The sequence below is a fragment of the Canis aureus genome, chromosome 20 (assembly GCF_053574225.1).
Source record: "Canis aureus isolate CA01 chromosome 20, VMU_Caureus_v.1.0, whole genome shotgun sequence".
Lineage (NCBI taxonomy): Eukaryota > Metazoa > Chordata > Mammalia > Carnivora > Canidae > Canis > Canis aureus.
In genome coordinates, this window is record NC_135630.1 from 34,412,433 (window position 1) to 34,434,534 (window position 22,102).

At 34.3% G+C, this 22,102-nt stretch overlaps 1 protein-coding gene across 7 annotated transcripts in view; it reads right to left on the bottom strand.

Moving 5' to 3' along the window:
- LOC144291661 (uncharacterized) overlaps positions 1–13,906 on the bottom strand; it is a 183,451-nt gene extending 169,545 nt beyond the window's left edge. For all 7 annotated transcript variants that reach the window (XR_013359038.1, XR_013359040.1, XR_013359037.1 and 4 more), the window contains exons 1-2: positions 13,761–13,906; positions 1,530–1,581 (exon numbers count right to left, since the gene is read on the bottom strand). Coding sequence is in view for 1 of the 7 variants with exons in the window: in XM_077861337.1 (XP_077717463.1) it covers positions 1,530–1,550 (21 nt within the window). In the remaining 6 variants the exon portion in view is untranslated. The remainder of the gene's footprint in view (positions 1–1,529; positions 1,582–13,760) is intronic.
- Between the last annotated feature and the right edge of the window lie 8,196 nt (positions 13,907–22,102).

Here is a 22,102-nt window from a genome sequence, read left to right on the forward strand (position 1 = left end):
GACTCTGTGATATCAGCGATGGAGACTTTGAATGGACGTAAAAATTATGGGAGTGAAATAAAGACAGTCTCACAGTCTATTAGACTTAGAGTGATATGGAAAATTTCTGAGAAATGAAGAAATGTGAGGTTTCAGACACAACTAAGATGTAGATAAATAGGATCAAAGAGGTTTTTTTTTTCAGCTCAAAACTCTCATTAGCAAATTAATGGAATGGGAAAGCACAAAGCATGCATAAAAGAAAGCTAGTGAATAAACTAATTTGATAGAATAAGATTTTATGTAAAAGATTATGTGATAAACTGCAAATGAAAAATAAAGTGGAACAAAGTAATTTATATGGCTTATTTTACACTGCCTGATATAATATCCTAAGTATGTGTACACACTTATGTATAAGAAAAAAAGAAGAAAACACAGAAATTTTGACAAAATTATTGTAATAAAAAACATAATACAAATCTTTGTACTATTAGCTTAATTAATGCTACTTGCATCTTCAACCTAATGTAAAACTTGAAAACCAAACAGACCTTGATTTGCTAAAACAAAAAGGCATTGAATTCATTTCTATACTACATTTATTTTAATAGTTTACTTAAAGAACTGACTTTAACTATCAGCAACAAGGAGAATAAATTTTTCAAAGTAAACCAACAATGAGAATAGGAATTCACAACATTTTTATGATTGGTATAACAGTCTCTGGTATTATATAACTAGCATATTAACTTTTTCTTTCTACAAATTTCAGTTCACTATTATGACAAAAACTCTTTGATGATCTGTGCCCTTGTCAGATGTTTTTCAAAGTTCATTAGATCTTCCTGATTTTATTTATTTTTCAAGTGTCCACTATAAAGAACAAGAACAATTTTTTTTTTACCATTAGATGTTACTATGTTATAGAAGGATAGTCTTACAAGTGCTGTACATATTCTCACGTAGCGTGATATATGAGAGCTACATGTATACCATTATATGTGTATTGCTTTTTGTGCCTGAAATTTCAGACCATTATATTTTTCCCTTTTTCTAAGTAAATAAGTCTATTTAAAAGTCTCACCTCCCATAGAGTGGTAAGAAATCAATCCCTGATTATCCATCTAATCAGAAGAGAAGGTGTAAATGGTAGAAGAGATTCACATTTATCAAAAATGAATAGAAGAGGCTTCCAATTTGGATCCAGATGCAATATTATGCTGTAGCTGCCTGTGCTGTTCTGACATGGTGTTAGAATGGACACTAACTAGAACAACACTTAAAGGAATACTTACAAGACTGATGATGGTGGGGTCTCTTTAAGGGAGAATGGTGGCTGGAAGAGGGACAGAGCTAGGGATCAACATGCCTAAGCGGAGCCTGAGACCAGCTGAAGCAGGGCACCTGTAAAAGCTACACCTTTTGCCTCCTGACAGAGCACTCTGAGCAAGAGCTGATGCTATGTGAGAATGTTGGTTGGCGTTGCTGGCCAGATAAACATTCACAATATTGAGTCTTATAAACAGGTACATATGTGTGTCCCTCACCTGAAGATTGACCATGTCCATGTCCTTGGTAAGAAAAGTTCAGTGGTGCCACCTGGAGGCAGGAAGAAAATGCCATAATCAGGCAAAGAAAAGAACAGGTGTACATAAGCCAACAAGTGTGTATCCACATAATCTTCCTTTGGACCAGGCAATCAAAACTAAGGTTGGGTGTCTTCGGACAAGAGAAATCCCTTGGTACATGGGAGAAACATGCTTTGGGTACAAATAAGTCATGGAAAATGAGGTGTTTGAGTCCATACCACAATACTTAATTCAGACATTTGTCTTAATCTCCAGTATCCCATTTTACCACAGGAACAAGTCTAGACAGCAGATGGTTTAGAGGGAACAAACATAAACTTGGAGCAAAACAGTCATAAGGTATTGACGTAGGTCAAACATTGTGGTGGGGTGAAGCAAAAAAGACCCATCTCTAATAGAAGGAAGCACAATGTGGCAGTTTGGGGAGGTATTTAAAAAAAGCATTATTAGTATTTTTGGAATTTTTTAAAAAGCATTTGCAAACATTAAGGAAGAAAAGCTGATGAATAAATAAGAAACGAGTAGAGATATTGGACATGAAAATAATGTTTTCAAAGTAACTCATGAGCAAAAATTGTTTGTCTCTTTAACGTCATTATCCTAATTTCCCAATGGCCCATAGTTTCCACTGAGACCTGTGTGGTTCTTAAAGAATATATGGCCTTCAATAAATAAGCAACATTTGTTGGCTCCCTAATCACAGTAATTGATTTGTGTGTTGGTATGTAACCTAAGGTGGTCAAATCAAAGTGACTATCAGGATTCCTGCAGGAATTTGGGAAAAACAGATGCTTCTGAATTGCTCTGGACAATGTGGTACAAGACCTAAAACCATTGTTTTTCTACAATGATGGAAGTAAGTCCAAGCACAAAGCCTACAAAACAGATTAGAGCTGGCCATGTTCATAATATAACTGAAGACTATATTTTAGTTGCATATGCCATTAAATTCCTTTCCATCTATAAGATGAAATTTTTTTTAATACTTACAGATAAACTACTAAATTGATAATAACGGGATTTACGGGAATCACAAACTAGATGGACTCATAGAGCAAATTAATGAACTGAAAAATAAGATTTAAGATCTTTCCAAAGGCATCATTAAGAGTGAAAAATATGAATGATAAGCTTAAGTGCCAATCTGTCTAAAGAGAAGAGTAAATAGGAACAAAGTTATAGTGATTTATTTTAAAATAACTATGTATTTTTAAATGATACTAGATTGTGATTGAAAGAGTTTATAGCTTCTCTCCTACAAAGTCATACAAAGACCCAGAATGTGTATGAGGCAGAGATTTTGTCTGATAAAACTTTGAGGAGAAGTGTTACATAATGTGTTAAACGATTCCATAACAAAACAAGAATGGGAATCAAAGGTAGGCGAAGAAATCACCATATTTAGTTGAACCAGAGATGATATTAGGTGATATATCATTATCTCATGTACCAAAAAAAGAAAAATATTAAACTATGGCAAGATATAAATGTTGCTTTTTTAAATGGGTCTTAGAACATATGAAATATAACTGGGAGATTAATATTTTTGATAGTGAAAAATATTCATAAGGAACTCCTGTAACAACCTGAGATCAAAACTTCAAAGTCAACATGATGGCTCAGGGAGGTTAAAAGTAGCTTAGTTACAAAGCATAATAAAACTATAGCTTTTCCCACAAAGAGATGACCTCAATAATGATAATCTTCAGTAATTGTGAAAATCTGTACACATATAGGCCTTAAAAATTAGGTGTTACTATGAAAAAAATTTTAAAAATGTATAATTAGAAAGCAGCAGCAGAAAAAAAATGATCTATGTAGCAATAATTAGAAAAAGAAATAAACAGGGACACCTGGGTGACTCAGTGGTTGAATGTCTGCCTTCAGCTCAGGGCATGATCCTAGGATCCTGGGATCGAGTCCCATATCAGGATCCTTGAGAAGAGTCTACTTCTCCCTCTGCCTATGTAATAAAATCTTTTTTAAAAATTTCTAAATTTGAGAATGTTTTTAGCTATTTATTTGATACTGATTTTTTAATTGGTTGGACTGTGATGAGAGAAAATAGTTCGTCTTTGAAAATGTATTGGGATTTCTTGCAGGGTTTTTTTCAGTATTCCACATACTGGAGAGAAATATAGAATCTTAAAGAATGGCACAAAAATTACAAACCTACCAGTTAAACTCCACTTGTTAAGCATGCTACTCAATTCCTTTATAACCTAGAATAATTTTGAGACTGATGTCTTTTGAGGCATGTCTGTGCATGTGTGTTTGTTTGAATTCCAATTACATTTGTAGATTATATACTTTTCTATTACTTATCATATAATATATAGTTGAAGGGAAGATAATTATGTGATATATGATTATGGTTATTGTATCCACTGGTATAAATTTTTCCTTTAATCATTATGCACTGATCCTTTTTTTATCACATTTTCATTTTTATTTGAATGTGCTATTTTGTCATATTAAAATGATCAGCTTGCATTATTTTAACATCTGTTAGCTATCCCTTTGTTTTTTACTTTTTTTGTTTTCAACCTTCCTGTGATCTTTTCTCTTCCTATTTAAAAATACACATTATTAATTCTATTTCATTAAAACTTATGGATGTATGCTTTAATAAGTGAGTAAATTCAGTTATATATATATACCAAAATGACAGGCGAATGTGAACTTATTTTGTTATCTTCCTTCATATTTTGTGGTTATCATGCTTTCTGTTTTTACTTTTAATATTTTATTTATTTATTCATGAGAGGCAGAGACATCGGCAAAGGTAGAAGCAGACTTTCTGCAGGGAGCCCAATATGGGACTTGATCCCAGGACCCCAGGATCACACCCTGAGCCAAAGGCAGATGCTCAACCACTGAGACACCTGGGCATCCCTTAAATTTAGAAAGTTTAAAAGCATACTTCTATTTAAGCAGTGAATTAAAGGCGAAAATATAAGGAAACTGAAGTACTTGGTGCTAAATAAAAGTTAAATTTCAAAATATCCAAATGTTTAGTTAGTGGGAAAAATGATACTTATTAGAAAAAAGTAACAAAAATAAATGAGCTCATGTTTTTGCCTCAAGAAATTAAATAATAAACTTAAGCTGAAAGACACAAGAAAAAGAATCAGGGCAGCCCAGATGGCTTAGCGGTTTAGCACTGCCATCAGCCCAGGGTGTGATCCTGGAGCCTGGGATCGAGTCCCACGTCCGGCTTCCTGCGTGGAGCCTGCTTCTCTTTCTGCCTGTGTCTCTTATGAATAAATAAATAAAATCTTAAAAAAAAAGAAATAAAAAAAGATGATACAAATTTACCAAGTAGAGAACAAAACAATAAGAATAATTATAAATATATAAGATAAATTTATGAAATGAATATGAATAAAACATAATAAGTAAACATTAACCACAGAAAGAGGAAGAAGTCACCAGAACAAGAAAGAGGAGGGAGAGAGAAAGAACTCTCCACAAATATAGAAAAATTTTAAAAACTATTTTGGAAAAGAATAGGCCACAAACAAAACATCTATTTAACATGGAAAAATATATAGCATAAGAAACACACTAGCTGCCAAAATTGGCACAAGGGATAGAAGAATTAAATAGAAAAATAACTATTAAGAAGATGAAATTGTCAGCAGTCTCCCACCTCCTTAAATCCCCAGGCCTAGATGGCTTAAGGTGGATTTCCCCACACTTCAAAGAACAAAGTCATACAAATGAGTTGTTCCCAAAACTAGAAAAAGGCGGGGGGGATTCCCAGATTTTTAAGTGAAGCTAAAACTATGCTGACACGTGGGTCAGATAATTAAATTCAGAGAGATTTTTTTTTTAAATGAGCACATTTTTCTTTTGAGTAGAGATGCAAAAATCTTAAGTAATTTATTATTCAACCCCAGAGTATATTAAGCAAAACATAATTTTATATCTATGTTACTTGATCTCAGGAATGTAAAAACAAAGAAATAATTACATGGCTATCTTTTTATCTCACCAAATTAATAGATCTAAGAATAAAACACCAAATCACAATGTAGAGAGTAAAAAATATTTGATAAAGTTAATATATATTCACAAACTTAAACTATCTATATATAAGTAGAAATTGAAGAGAATTTCTTCAATTTGACAATTTGTGTTTTTAGAGACATCACATGTAATACAGAAATTGAAGAGACATTTCATTTAAAGTAAGTGATATGAAAAGAATGCCTACAAAAAGAGAAAATAATTATCAAGATTGGAAAAAATGAAATAGAGTTACTGTATGTGCAGATGATATGATCACTTACAAAAAAGCAAAACTGACAAAATATTAAAGCTAATTAAAAAAAGTTCAGTCAAATTGCTAGGTAACAAAACATCAGAATTATTTCTCAACTCCCAGAGTAAAAAAAGAAGAATAGAAAAAGAGTAATAGAATACTATACACAATACCAACAATAAAATTAACAATATGTTACTTAGGAACAAACTTAACAGCAAGAAAGAAGAGGGTAAGACTTATATAAGTAATTTTTAATCTATTACTATAAATGAAAATCTGAATAATTAGATTATACCATCTTTATATATGAGAAAACTTAATGTTATAAAGACACTAACTCAATCTCCATCCATAAATTTATTGCCCTTTCAATAAAAATATCAATAAGATATGTTATAGATTTGAAAAACTTAGTTTTGAAAAATACATATAATAATTGAACATACAAAAATAAAAAAGCAATTTCTCTAGACTGACTCTACCAAATAATCAGACACTTTTAGGTCATGATTCAAACAATACATTTTTGACACAAGAATTAACAAAAAGACAAAAATAACTAATCTGAACATATATATACACACACACATATATATGAAATTTTGTATATATATGAAAACTTTATTAAAAGTATTGTATCAAAAATCACTGAGGAGGACAGCTGCTTCTGTGTATTCTACAGTACGTAGGTGAAAGCTATTGTTTTTACTGCAATAAGAGCCAAATCAAAATATAAAGTTCAGAGACATAAATTCATCTATGTCAACAATAATATTAAAACCAAATGGGTCAGCTATTCCATTCAAAAGCATATTGGCAGAATGGATTTTAAAAAGATCCAGCAATATACTATCTACAAGATACACACTTTAGATTCAAATATATGAACAGACTGAAAGTAAAAGGATGGAAAAAATATATCATGGAAACAGAAAATACAGTATCCCCCTCCCCCCCCCCCTTATCCATGGTTTTGATTTCTATGATTTCAGTTACCTGTGGTAAAATGTGGTCAGGCATCATATGATCTTCCTATGACATGTCATAAGAAAATCAGTAGTAACTTAATACTACATCACAATGCCTATGTTATTCATCTTATTTTATCTCATCACATATGCATTTTATCATCTTATATCATCACAAGAAGAAGGGTGAGTACAGTACAAGATATTTTGAGAGAGAGAGGTAACATTCACATACCTTTTATTTTGGTACACTGTTATAATAGTTCTATTATATTATTGCTATTGTTAATGTATTACTGTGCCTAATCTATAAATTAAACTCTATCATAGGTATGTTTGTATAGGAGAAAACATAGTATATACAAGATTCAGTACTATCCATGGTTTCAGGTATCCACTGGTGGTCTTAGACCATATCCACCATGGATTAGCAGGAACTGCTGTACAAGAAAATTGGAGTAGACCAGCCCGGGTGGCTCAGTGTTTTAGCGCCGCTTTCCACCCAGGGCCTGATCCTAGAGACCAGGGATCGAGTCCCACGTTGGGCTCCCTGCATGGAGCCTGTTTATCCCTTTGCCTGTGTCTCTGCCCCCCACCCCTCTTTCTCTTTCTCTCTCTCTCTCTCTCTCTGTCTCATGAATAAATAAATAAAATCTTTTTTTTTTAAAGAAAATTGGAGTAGCTATAATAATTCCAGACAGAATAGATCTTAAAACAAAACTATGTTACCAGAGTATAAAGGATATTTCATGGTGATAAAGGTCAATTTACCTAGAAGATGTAATTATAAATACATATGCACTCAACAACAGAGCCCTGATACACATAAAGCAAAAAAACTGACAAAAACAAGTAAGACAGAGAATTCAACAATAGTAGTACAGACTTCCAATCAGATCTTAAGTCATGAAAAGAACAACTAAGCAGAAGATCAGAAATAAAATAGAGGAATTGAATAACACTTTGAATCAACTTGACTTAACAGATATCTATAGAACCTTCAAATCAACAATAACAGTATTAATGTACATTCTGCTTAAGAGCACATGGTACATTGTCCAGGAAAGACCATATGAGAGCTCAAAAAACAAACTTCAATAAACTTAAAGAGATAAAGTTAAAATAAAATGTTGTTTTTGTTTTTTTTTTACTACAATGGAATAAAATAAGGAGTTAATAATAGAAGGAAATTTGAGAAACTAAAATGTATGTATAAATTAAATGATACACTCCAAACAACCAATTAGTTAAGGAAGAAATTAAATGGAAAAATAGAAAATATTTTGAGATAAATGATAAGAAAATCACAATATTCTAAAATGTATGTGATGCAGCCAAAGTAGATTGACATATATATTGATTGTTCTAAATATTTATATTAAAAAATAAGACCATAAGCAATAAACTAACCTTAAATCTTAAAAAAATAGAAATTAAGCCTAAATCAAACAAAAACGAAAAAGAAAATAAGAAGTTAACAAATTAATAAAACAGACACTAGAAAAACAAGGTAATAATAGAAAAACAGGGTAATAATAGTAATAATAATAAAAGTATTGTTCTAGGAAAAAAATTAACAAAATTGACAAACATTTAGCTAAGTTGACCAAGAAAAAACATACAAAGACTCAAGTCACCATAATCAGAAATTAAAGAGGGAATATTATTAACAACCCTGTAAAAATAAAAGGGAATTCCCTTATAGGGAATGCTGTGTTCAATTTTATCCCTATGAATTAGATAACTTAGATAAAATTGGCAAGTTCCTAGAAAGAGATAAACTACTGAAACCAAATAAGAAGAAATAGCCAATGTGAATAAACAAGTAAAAAAAAGTAAATTAGTAATCAATAGGAGGCTCCAAAACAAAATCCTAGGCACAGGTAGCTTCATTAGTAATTTCTACTTAATTCTTAAAGAATAATTAGCACCAAATTCTTCACCAATGCTTGCAAAAAAAAAAAAAAAAGAAATAGTAGAGAAGGTAAACACTTCTCAAATCATTTTATGAGGCCAGTATTGTCCCAATGCCAAAACTACACAATGATATAATGAAAAAAAAAAAAAACAAACTACAAACCAATATCTCTTATGAGATATGGATCACAGAAATCTTTAACAAGACACCAGCATACCAATTCTGGCAATATATAAAAAAGAATTATATACTACCACCAAGTACAATTTATTCCAGAGATGATGCAAGCATGGTTTAACATCCAGAAATCATGTCAATAAAATAATAATCAAAAAGCATATAATCATCTCAATAAATGTAGAAAGTATTGGCAAACACAACCCATTTTTATGATAAAAACACTACACAAAGTAAGAATAGAAGGGAACTTTGTCAATCTGATAAAAGTTATCTGTGAAAAATCCACTTTATGTCCCACTTTATGGTGATAGTCTTGATGCTTTCCCCATGAGATCAGAAACAAGGCAAAGAAGTCCGTTTGTGCCACTTGTGTAGGTAGGTGAGAAAAAAAATTAAAAGGCATCCAGACTGAAAAAGAAGATGTAAAGCTATCTTTATTCACAAATCACAATGCAATGTATGCGGAAAATCCTAAATAATCCACTAAAAAATTTAGAACTAATAAATGAGTTCATTGAAGTTGCAAGATACAAGGTCAATGTATACAAATCAGCAGTATTTCTATAACTTGCAATGAACAATACAAAAACGATACGAAGAAAGTTATTCCATTTTCAATAGCATCTAACACAAAATACTTAGGAATAAAATTTTAAAAAGTGCAAGATCTATAACTGAAAACTACAAATATTGCTGTAAGGAATTTTAAAAAGATCTAAACAATAAACAAAATATCCCATGCTCATGTATCAAAAAGCTTATATTGTTAATACTACACAAATTTATCTACAGATTTGATGCAATCCCTATCAGAATCCTAGTTGTTGCCAAGCTGATTCTAAAATTCATATGAAATTTCAAGGAACTCTCAATTGTCAAAACAACCTTAAAAAAGAAGTAAAATATGTCATAAAGGCAAAATATGTCAGGGAAGGGAAAATAGAAATATCTATCAGAAAAGTTTTAATGGTTTAGGAAGTAGGAAAGATACTAATTGAGGAGAAAGTTTAGTCAAAGTTATGTTGCAATCTGTACAGTGAATACTTATATATATATATGTACATAAAATTAAGATATATATAATATATATAAGAATTTATAAGATTTTATAGAATTACAAAGTTAATTTAGGTGATAATATGAGGTAATAAAAAACCATTGAGTTGTTAAAAGAAAAAAGAGAAACAAAAGGAACAAAGAAATTAAGGCACAAGGGATGCCTGAGTGGCTCAGTGGTTGAGTGTCTGCCTTTGGCTCAGACTGTGATCCCAGGGTACTGGGATCAAGTCCCACATCAGGCTTCTTGCAGGGAGCCTGCTTCTCCCTCTGCCTATGTCTCTGCCTCCCTCTGTGTGTCTCTCATGAATAAATAAATAAAATCTTACAAAAAAAGAAATTAAGGCACAAATTATAGATAGAACGAGTAAATGACAATTAGTAAGATGAAAGACTTAACTCCAAATATATAAGTAATTACACCAAATATTAATGGATTAAACATGGCAAATTAAAGGACAAGATTGCTAGGCTGGAATAATTAAAAAGTACCTAATTCTATGTTGTTTACAAAAGACCCATTTAAATATAAAGACAGAAGCATGTTAAAAATAAAATAATAGAAAAACAAATACTGTGAAAGTACTAATTGTGCATTGCTGAGAAGAACGTGAAATGATACAACCACTAGAAAAACAGCTAAGCATTTTCTTTGAAGTTTAACATTTATCTAGTATATTAACAAACCATTTCATTCCAAGGTATTAACCCAAGAGAAATAAAAGCTTACATCCATATAAATTTTATACAAATGTTTATAGCAGCTTTTTGGTAAGAATCAAACCTGGAAATAGCACAGATACACAATCAGATGCATAGATAAACAAACTGGTATATCAATACAATGGAATGGTATTCCTCAATGAAAAGGAATGAATTATTGATACAGGCCGTGTCATGAATAAATTGTAAGGTAATTCAACCAAGTGAAAAAAGAAAAAGAAAAGAAAAGAGAAAAAAAGCATTTCTATAAAAATCATACGTATTATACATACATACTGTATGATCAATACATACTCTATGATTCCATTCATGAAGTTTATAGACTCTTTTAAAATAATGTGAGAAAATAAAATCTATAGGAACAGAAATCAGATCAGGTTGCCTGGAAGTGGGATGTGAGAATGGTGGACAGGGAGATCCTGCAGGAAGAGTTACCAAAATGTTTGGGGAAACTTTTAGGGGTAAGGGATATATTAATTATCTTGATCGTGGTGATAGTTTCATGGGTATATATATCCACCCTTCACTGCATTGACATTCATCAAATTGCATAATTTAATTATGTGCAGTTTACTGATGTCAATTATGCTTCAGAAATACTGTTAAAGAGGAAATATTTCTGATTAAGAAATGTAAACACAGTTAAAGGAGGGATAAAACACAATAGTTAACCCTGCTTCCTACTGATAAAAGATAAAGAATATGTGTCAGGTGGCAGCATGTGTATATATGTATATCTTATAAATTATTTAGGGAGAAAAAAGAAGCCAACCATATTTTTAAATTTTTGAGCAAAGATGGTAATGGTGAAACCCAAATGGCTCCTAACATTATGAAAAAAAAGTTCCACCTCACTAAATAAGAGAAAATTTCATTTAGAAGAAATAATATATAATCAGTTTACAAGTGATCAGCTTAGTAAAAAAAAAAAAATACAAGTAAAACAATTTCAAACGCTGATGATATGGGAAACCTTCACCCTCTGTTAATGGGAATGAAAATTGGCCATTTTCAAAGAAATTTGGAAGAATTTTCTTAAATTATAAACATTATCTTACAGCATTTCCACTCTTGAAATATACTATTGTAAAACCTTCCATTCGATACACAAAGAGATATTTATGTGAAGATTTATCACAGCCTGATGTGTAATGACAATGAGTGAAAAACAACTTAAATAGGAATGAGGGGATAACATTTGTGAATTATATCCAAGTGGTGAGGTATAATACAAGCTAAGGCAATAACTAGGTCTAAATATATATTAAGATGGATAGGTCTCAGAAACACTGTAAGTGAAAAAAATCAGAATTACAATACTCCTTAAGAAGAACACACCCCCAAAAAACAATTACTGTATATAGTTCATAAATGCATCTATGCAAATCATTATATGGAAGATGGAATGGAAGGAAGGACATACAGTGAGTACCAACAGTAGATGTCAATGCAGAAGAACAAAACAGGTGGAGTATAGAATTGTGAATAAAGAGTACAGAAAACCAAATTTTAAAAACAGAATAAAAGTTTGGGGCTCCTGGGTGGCTCAGTAGGTTAAATGTGCAGCTCTTGCTTCTGGCTCAGGGTATGGTCTCAGGGTCATGGCATCAAGCCCCACATTGGACTCTGTGTTCAGCATAGAGTCTGCTTGAGACTCTTTTTCTCTCTCCCTCTACCTCCCACCCCCAACTTGCTCTTAAATAAATATCTTCAACAACAACAACAAAAACAAAATTAAATTAAATAGAAGAGAGTATGAGCTTAGACCAATGATGGTGATGAATCATAATATAAGATGAAAAATCAACCTGCTGTGAACCTGAGACCTGAAATGAGTAACTTTCTGAAAACATTATGATATATATTTCCTTCCTCCTTTCCGGCCATCCTTCCTCCCTCCCTCCCTCTCTCCTTCCCTTTCCCAAAATGAAGTGTGAGTTCTGTTACAGTATTGTTATGTCAAGGATACAGTTGGTACAAAGATGTAACAAGGCAATAAAATGACTACTTTACTTAGAGCATTTTTAGGAAGAACCTCTCAAATTTATTTAGGTGACAGAGCACCATTGAGTCACACCACTTTCTATAGCAGATTATAAAATATTAATTTATTGAATTTCATCATAAAATTTAGAAAGCATTTCTACAAGAAAATCAGAAAATTGACCTAAAAAGAGCTACCTGGATATTTGATTAGTACTTTCAAAGTTTTTTTTATTAGCATTTTGTATTAGATGTTAATTTGTATATGAACTTGACTGGGTGCTACTATATTATGAGAAACTTAAAAGAAAATATTCTTTCATTTGTTATTTTCTCTAAGCATAGAAAAGAATATCTTTATTCTATGTGAGCAGAGGAATTCATCTATCTGGCTCTAGACCACCTGTGATTTATGGATAAACAAGTATGTGTTTTCCAGTATACAACAGTTCTTGAAATAATTGCTGAGTTTCCATTCTAAACCCAAATTCACAAAACACAGTACATTTCTCAAAGGAGAAGATCTATTTGAATCAGATCACAAAACCTCTGGAAGGAAGTGGGTTATTGTTTAAATTCACATGCATTTTCTACAGGTCTAAGTCCTAGGAATAACTTAAATTTTATTTTGGATGAAATTTAAAATTCACATAATTTTTATACATCATAAAACATTGTTCTTATTTTGATTTTTTTCTACTATCCAAAATATTAAAACTATTCATAGGTCCTGGGGCATACAAAAACCAGCAGGGGGGCAGAGTGACCCATGGACCATAGCTTACTGACATCTGTACGGAACCACAGTGCTATCCCATGGCTATTGCCTTTCATGGTGACTATATAGCCTACCTCTCTTCAAAATGTTTGCTGTGGCAAAATCCTGTTGGTCTTTCAGATTCAAATGCCTACACAGTCATAGTTGCATCCATCCCCTATCAAAACAGTATCAAAATTTGGGCGTCCCAAATCAACGCTCTATCTCTCTTCCCTCACTCTTTCCCTGAATTTCTGTTTCTTTTCTCTCAGGTCTTTCTTACATCTTTGCCTCTATGAGCACATTTCAGAAATTCTCAGCAATTCCATCTTACCCAGCATCACAGTGGCTTCCAGCAGGGCAAAAGTGTTGTCTGCTCAGGCGATACTCCATACTCGTTTGTCTTGGTCTTGCTCCATAACCTGCTTTTTCTCACTTATCAAGGTAACTTTCCTTTGTGCATACCTAGTTCCAGAGTTCAAAGAAGGGGGAAGTACGTAATTATACCATGTCTGTCCCAACTCAGCAAGTTTTCTGATCTCTGGACTTCGTTTGTCATGTTGCCAGCTGGAGAGGAAGGTGTGGCCCTGGTACTGAGGCTTTGATAGATCTCAGCAGAAGAGTACATTCCTGGGGACTATGTTTCATCTCAAGTGTATGACTGAACTAATCCCTAGGTTATAACACAACTCTCCTTTTGACACTTGGGTATAAATATTACAAGACATACATTAAAAATAACTTTCCCTTTAGGCGAGGATATTTCTGACAACTGACTTGGATCTGCTTTCATGCAAAGGGAACTGAATTTTAGGGAAGGCTTTTGTTCAGGATTTAAGGGCTGAGTATATGCCTCTATCTTCTGGGCTCCAGCTCTGAATTGGATCTCTCTCTGAATAAACTCTTAATTATCTTTCTACTGAGCTGTAGGCTCATTAATAATCCACTAGTTTATGCAACCACTTAATTCCCTAAGGCTTTGATTCCTTGAAAATGCACACTGAATACCTTAAGTATAATGTCTGTAAAAGGAGATCATGCCAGGATATGAAAAAGAGCCATGCAATCAACTTTAATACACCTACTCAGATACCTTGTAAATGTATCAAATATCAGGTGAACAAGTACACTGGGGTGTTCTAAAACCTCAAATCTTTTTTTCAAACAATCTTATTTCTATCTCATGTACAACTTTTGAGGAACCGCTGCTCTCCACACATTAAGACTGATGCATGAAGTATACAAAGAGGTGGGTAACTGAGTGAAGACAGGAGATGGAACACTGGGCTGCTGTCTTTTCAGAAAGCCCATGTGGCTGGTGTGTAAACTGCAGAAGCTTCACATATTTTTAGGTCAATATAGGAAAATTTTTATTGTAACTCTAATAATTACCAAAGATGTGTTTCCATGTGTGTTACATGTTTTAAAATGCTTTAAATGTATTTTGATCACACCATTCATTCAATCAGTTTATTCAATTTCTGGAAAATTCTAGTCCTTGTTGTCAAACCAATCAACCAAAAGGGCTTAATTTTTTAGAGAAAACACCTGACTTCATTTTTAAAAGTCAGATAAACTTGTTAATATGCACCCCCTCCACGAACTTCTGGCAGTTGGATTCTAATCCTGAGATGTTAACTAGCTGGCTGTGGGGTGTTGCCTTGTCCTGGTATTTCCTGGGTGAAAAAAAAACCCTCCTCCTCCAAGGGAAAGTCCTTTTTTGGGGTACCCAAGAAGTGTTTTTACCCAGGGTCACAGCGTTGTAGTAAATTCTAGATAACTGAGAGAGATGCTTGCAGCCCCCTCTCCCACCATCTTCCACTCCCCACCCCCAGCCCCAGCCCCAGGAGAGAGGGAAAAGCAATTAGAAAAGGAAAGTGAAGAAAGAACTGGCAGATGGAGTCTCAGGCCAATTAATCTTAGAGAAGAGTACAGGTGTAAACTGAAAATCTAAAACTCAAAGCTCTTATAGCCACCCTTGCTCCCTGGAAAACATTCCTGTCCTACAGGGATATGTGTGCCCAGTTTAAAGGCACTGATCATAAATCTTTAAAGAAGGCAGGACAAATAACAAAATAGGAAGACACAAGACAAGATGGCAGCCACCAAAGAAAACCACCAAGTCCTTCAGCCCCCAAGTGCATCAGAGAGCAAGCACCTTGGTGATATGCAGGTTTCTGTACTTACTGTGCATAGCAGACAACTGGCAATGGGGTGCAAAGCTTCTCCTAAGTAATCAGAAGAATGAGAGTACAACCAGCAGAAAACAGACCCCCTGGAGATAGAATGGAAAGAATGTTCCTGGATTGTTCCCTGTAGTGGCATTTCCAGTGGGCCCCAGAAAATCTGCATATCTAAACCGAAAAGAGAAAGGACCTCAAACATGAACATGGTTGGGATAAGATGTTTTGCCTAGACATTCTATCTCTTTATGTCATCTATTTAACTATGGCTTGAAACATGTTTTATGGTACTTTGCCAAAGGCTTATTGTAGGATTGCTTGTGTCTCAGATATGCTCAGGAGTTAAGAGGAAGTTGAATAGGCCACCTGGCAATGCTTCATGACACTAATCAGAGGGGGGAAATATTGAAAAGTCACTTGCATGGCCGTGTTGCAGCTGCATATTTTGTGGCTGTCCCTTGGCTGCGAGGACTCCTTTTATCTTCCAAACTCGCACACCACCCTGTGTACATCTAAGGGCTGTCCTCAAAAAGTGCACATATTGGAGTTGACTGTGCACTGTCTGCTAACCCAACTAGACTTTGAGCTCCTTGGAAAGAGAGAATGTGCAGTTCTTTTCTCCGTATCCTCCATGAAATCCATTAGAATAAGTAAGCAAGAACTTTGGCTTATATGGTTCAAACAAACAAAGCAAAACAGCCCTGCTGACTATTCCAACTTCCATCAATACCGTCTGCCCAGTGGTGACTGGTTGAAGCCATTGGACTTTTGTTCTGACCCTTGAGCCCTATTCATACTCCTTATTGTCCAAGGTGTCCCTTCTGCCTGGTATACGGGCTGCTTGTTCTTCAGGAGCTCAAATCTCTTCCTTCAAATCTAAACTCAGACATTACTTTCCAAATAACCATCCCCAACTACGCTAAATTATGGAGACTTGTCCCCAGTCTCTCACTCTATACCTCCCAGTTGGTTTCTCTTATTCACTTACAGCTCCCACCCTGTCTGCATACACACATACCCTAGAATGTGAACTCAGGCTGGAGGGCCCTGTTTGTCTGTTGTCACTGTTTTATCCCCACTGCAGCATCTAAAACAAAGTAAGTATCAATAAATATTGTCAAGTGAAAAAATAAGTTATCAAAAGCTGGACAATTCAAGAATGATGTTTAGAATAAAAATATGAATGAATAAAATGGTGTCCCAATTTCATTCCTTGTTTCCCCCCCACAAAAAGCATTTTTTAAAGAAGAAAGTCTTTCTCTGTTTATCCATATCATAGGTTATCACTGTAAAGCCTAAAATCACCGGGTGGTGGGAATCTTTGGGGAAATGGAAGCTTCTCAGAAAATGAGCTTCAGACAAAATTTAATCTAAAATGGCATTATAAACAAAGGTCACATTAAATTACTTTGAAATCAGTATAACACATTATTCAGTAAAACCCCAGAACCTACTTAACAAAATATCAATAAATTGGAAATATAACAAGGCCTCATTTTGTAGGACTCATATGTGCGGCTTACCAACTGAGCATGAATTTGCTTTGCCTTAAGAAAGTCAAAGCTATGAGCAGACGTTTGCAAAGCTCCAGTTGTGTACAAGGCCCCAGACAAAATACAAGTGGTACAATTACAAGGAAGAGACCATGTGCCATCAGGAAAGGAAGAAATGGCCAAGTATGGGGAATGGGGGTTGTTTGGGAAACTTTACAGAGGAGACCATCCATATCTGTGTGATGATCTACATTTTTAAAGATAAACAGGGAGACAGAAAGTGTACCCCATACAAGGTAAAGGAAACAGGCCTACAAAGGAGGACTACTGAAGTCAGACTGCACTGGTGCCGAAGTACATTATAGCAACAAGTAAAGAGAACTGAAAAACTGAATGAATAAATGAATGAATGAATGCATGCATGAATTAATGAAACAAGATCTAAGCCACTCAACTCTCATTTATAAAACAATCAGATATAGTTACCAGGCAAGAAAAAAATTCTTACTATTTGATTTAAGATTTTCAAAAACAAACATTGAGGAAAAGAAAGTTTTTGAGTTCAGCCTAATTGCACACTTAGCCTAAGTCCCTAGTTTATGAAAATTCTTTCATAATTTTTAAATTTTGGAATAATATTAGGTTTATAGAAAAGTTATAAAGACTGTACAAAGAGTTCCCCTACATCCTTCACAAAATTTGCAACAGTGTTAACATCTATATCGGCATAGTATATTCATCAAAGTTAGGAAACCAACATTGGTCCATTATTATCAAGGAAACTGCAGATTTTACTCAGATTTCACCAGTTTTTCCACATCGGCCCTTTCTGTACTCTAGAATCAAATCCAGGATATCACATTGCATGTGGCCAACATCATATTTTAAATCATAACCCTACTGCTAATAATGATAGGATTACAGTTATAAATAAAAACTGAAAAAATGCATGACATAGCACAATGAATAATAATAACCTACTATATTTAGTTTTTAATAAAAGGGCAATGTACTATACAAAACCTATTTCCTGGTAAAACATAACTAGAAAATTATATTTTGATTATTAAATTTATCATTGACTTTCATTATAATTTCAGAATATGTCACCCTCCTTACTGAGTGATTGTCAATAGACAGTGGTTTTTAACACTTAGTTTTAATTTCCCTCTTGTCATGCCCTTGAGCAGTTAACGATCTATAAACATACCCTTATTTACATTAAGATGTTGATGTGGCTTCCACCTTTTGTAATATTTTCTTAATCTATCACCTTTGGAAATCAGACAGCTGTTTATAGGGTTTTCTAAGAATGTGTTCTCAGGGGAGATATGTTGATCTTATTTTCACCTAGAGTAAATCATGCTTAATAGAATCTTCTCATCCTATAAGATAAGCTCCCCATGATTTGGGCAAGTGAATGGACCTCCTCACAGCTCATGCCAGAGAAAGAGAGAAGAGTGAACTTGGTGAATCAGTCCTACCAAGTGATGATGGCAATGTAGCAGAAGAAATGGAACAAACACATAATGTGAATATCCTATTCTACTTAAATATATTTCACCAAGTATAATGACTTTGATAACTTTGCTCTCTTTCCTTATTTTTTTTAAATAGAAGAAATAGGATGTAGTAAATTCAAGTGCCTATCATTATCCTCCAGTCTCCTCTCTTTCCAAACATCTGCCCCAGAACAACTATTTGGAGCTTTGCTTTTGGTTTTATGATAGCACCTAATTTCAATACTTATGTGTGATGTATGATTAAGGCAAATTGCGGCACATCACACACACACACACACACACATTTTTCAGTTGGCTCAAGTACAGAGTTAACTCACATGAAAGAGCATATGTATATAGGTTGCAGGCAAGGTTTGTGTCTTTGCTCAATGACCACATGTGATTCCCACTCACCTGGCCCTCAAGCCTCCTCTTCTTGAAAATAAAAATGACAAGAAAAATAATGCATACTTAGCAAAGAGTTAGAACTAAATAAAGAGTGGCTTTAATTACTGAAGTGTCCTTATCAGATTGCCTGCAAAAACATCCCTTGTACCCATCAGGATAGTAATCTTACTTTGGTCTACTTCCCAGAGAAAGGCTTGCTTTTCTCTCCATCCTGGGTCTAGTAGGGGTGGATGAGTTGGAAGGAATTTTCTAAACACAGGAAAAAGAATAAATAAACCTGTCAGGAGAAAAGAGTACAATCTATTAAAGGTTTTGATTGTCCTATTTGTCATAGAGAAATAACAGATGCATTAGTGCACACAGCACTTATAATTCAGAGATCATCGTTACACCAAATGACAAATGATGTTACTATAATTTACCATTTGTCTTTTTTCACATAGTTAAAAAACCATAATTACAAGAAATTGTGACAACTTGCCAATTAAACAGACTCATTCACCCACAGATGAAGCATGCATCTTTGCATTTTGCAAATTAAGTTGGGGTGTGTGAGGAGGATGAGAACCAAAGTTGTAGTACAGTGATTTATGAGCCTGAACAGGTATACATTGAAAGTAAAAGAGCTTCTACCTCTTTTCCAGATCATCTAAGCCACTTGGAAAATATCTCGTTATAAAAAAGCAATAATCTTTTAGTTTTCTTCTCGATTATTTTCAGACTTCACTACAATCTCACTTGTAAGGTTAATCCAATCTCATCTTTCTTTCTTCTACTTTTATTCTGCTGTGGACAGCGATCTAATATAAGTTTAAAAATGAATTAATCTTACTTACAAGAAGGAAAAAACGGATTATAAATGTGTGTAAAACAACTAGACACACTACTCTGTAAGAAAGGAAGGGGATAAGCACCTCCTTATGGAAAAATGGGATAAAGAGAGGAAAAATTCCAGAATATAGCAACACATGGCCAACACCGGTCAGCTGACTCCCAGCCCTAATGAGGGGAACAAAGATAATAAATAGAAAGATCTGTGGTAATTCTGGTCCAAGTGACTTTGGGACCCAAGAGAATGAGAGGAACCCTGTTGGTAGGTGGATCTCAACTTTGTCCATGTGTTCACAAGCATTTAAGGAGCTTATAATATATGTCAGTCACTGGAAGGAGAAGCTTCCATTTACCCATAGATAGATGATCCCTTTACTTAGAATAAACCACCCCTTTAGTTGCATAATGTGAAATAGAGAGCCATTCCTTTTCCTATCTCTTAAAAAAACAATGGTGAAGGGGTGCCTGGGTGGCTAGTTGGTTTAGTGTCTGCCTTGGCTCAGATCATGATCCCAGGACCCTGGGATCAAGCCCTGCATCATGTCCCCTGCTCAGAAGGGTTCTGCTTCTCCTTTCCCTCTGCCACTCCCCCTACTTGTGCTCTCTCTCATTCTCTCTCTCTAAAATATTTAAATAAATAAAATATTTTAAAAGAAAAAAGAAAGAAAGAAAGGTGGAATAATCCTAATGCAGATGCTTTAGATTTGTTTAGTAAGCTAAAGTCCTCATGTGCATTAAATCTGTGCCATAATGGGTAGTGTGGTTAAGTGCACAGGTTATAGAAACAGCAGGTAGAGATCCCATCCCAGTTCCCCACATCCTAGCTTCTGTCATGGGAAAATACACCTAGACTCTCTTTACTTCCACTTTCTTACCTTAAAATCATGCTCATAATAGTACTAATTCATAAGACTCTTGTGAGGATCCATGAGTTAAGATGCGTAAATGCTTAGCATAGTCCTTGCCCATGGTAGATGCTCAGTGTTAGAATTTTCGTTGCTAGGTTGGAAGGGGTATTTCTTTACCTTCTTTGTGTTTAGACAGCAAAATTCCCTAGATCCTTTGGAGATAGATCTGATTGGCAGAAATCATTGCAATGTGGGAAATGAGCATAAATGTAGCCTTGCTGTCTGTTAGAGTGTGTGATTTGCCAGCCAGAAGTATGAAAAGTGCTAATTCACTTTAAATTAGATAAAATCCAAAAAGCAGTCTTCATTTGCACACAGAACAGAGTGATAGCCAAAGCATTGATGAAAAAGAGTCCAAACACACTAAATTCATCTTCGTATTTTGTGAAGATAGGATCATCATCGACAGCACAAGTTTCTACTTCTTTGACACTGATGAAACTGGAAATGATAATTTAGGCAGGGAGCACTAGCATATGAGGCTATAGAATTCCCATTTGTACTAGCTCTACTTCTCTATGTAGAACTATTTCAATTTCCCTTGAAAAACAATGCAATGCAGTTTCACTTTGAAACTTGGGCTTCTTGGCATATCCAGGCACATTGTTTCCTTTAAATCTGTTCAAACGTATCATTTGACACACCCAGAATCTCTTTGCAGTTGGTATTGAACTCATTAATTAGCAAGCATAAGTAAGTAAGTGAGAGAAAATAAATTTGCTGTTTAGAATGTATTTCGCCATGTTCTGGCAAATATTCCAGAAATATTTTTCATTTTTCAATGGAAGAAGGTGATATATATGACTGGATGGACATATGATTCTAATATACCATATTTCATGAGTCTTACTTAATGCAGTAAGGGGAAATAGTACCTTGACACAACCTTAGGAGTGCTTTAGGAAACGCTTGGGAGGATATTTATAGAAGTTTGGGGTCTGGGCTCAAGTGGTATTAGACAGATCTTTCAAGGCAAAAAATTGATTGCTATTGGGTCTGGCTCATGAAATAATCACTTAGGACTGGCAGCACAGTGAGATGAAGTCTTGAAGTAAGTCTGAGGAATAAACTATGTTGGATAGGCATACTAACGAGTAAAGCATTGGCCCAGACAAATTGGTTTGCAGAGACTTCCTGAAGCAACAGCAAAGTTATTGATTGGTTTTCACCCTCAACCTTTTGAGAACGATTTTTTTAGAATAAACAGTTAAGTGTTGGGGACACAGGAGGCCTTAATCTTCTTCTCTTTTCTTTTTTAAGATCGATTTTATTTATTTGACAGGGGGAGGGGGAGAAGGAGAGGGAGAGAGAGAATCTCAAGCAGACTCCACACTAAGTGTGGAGCCCAACA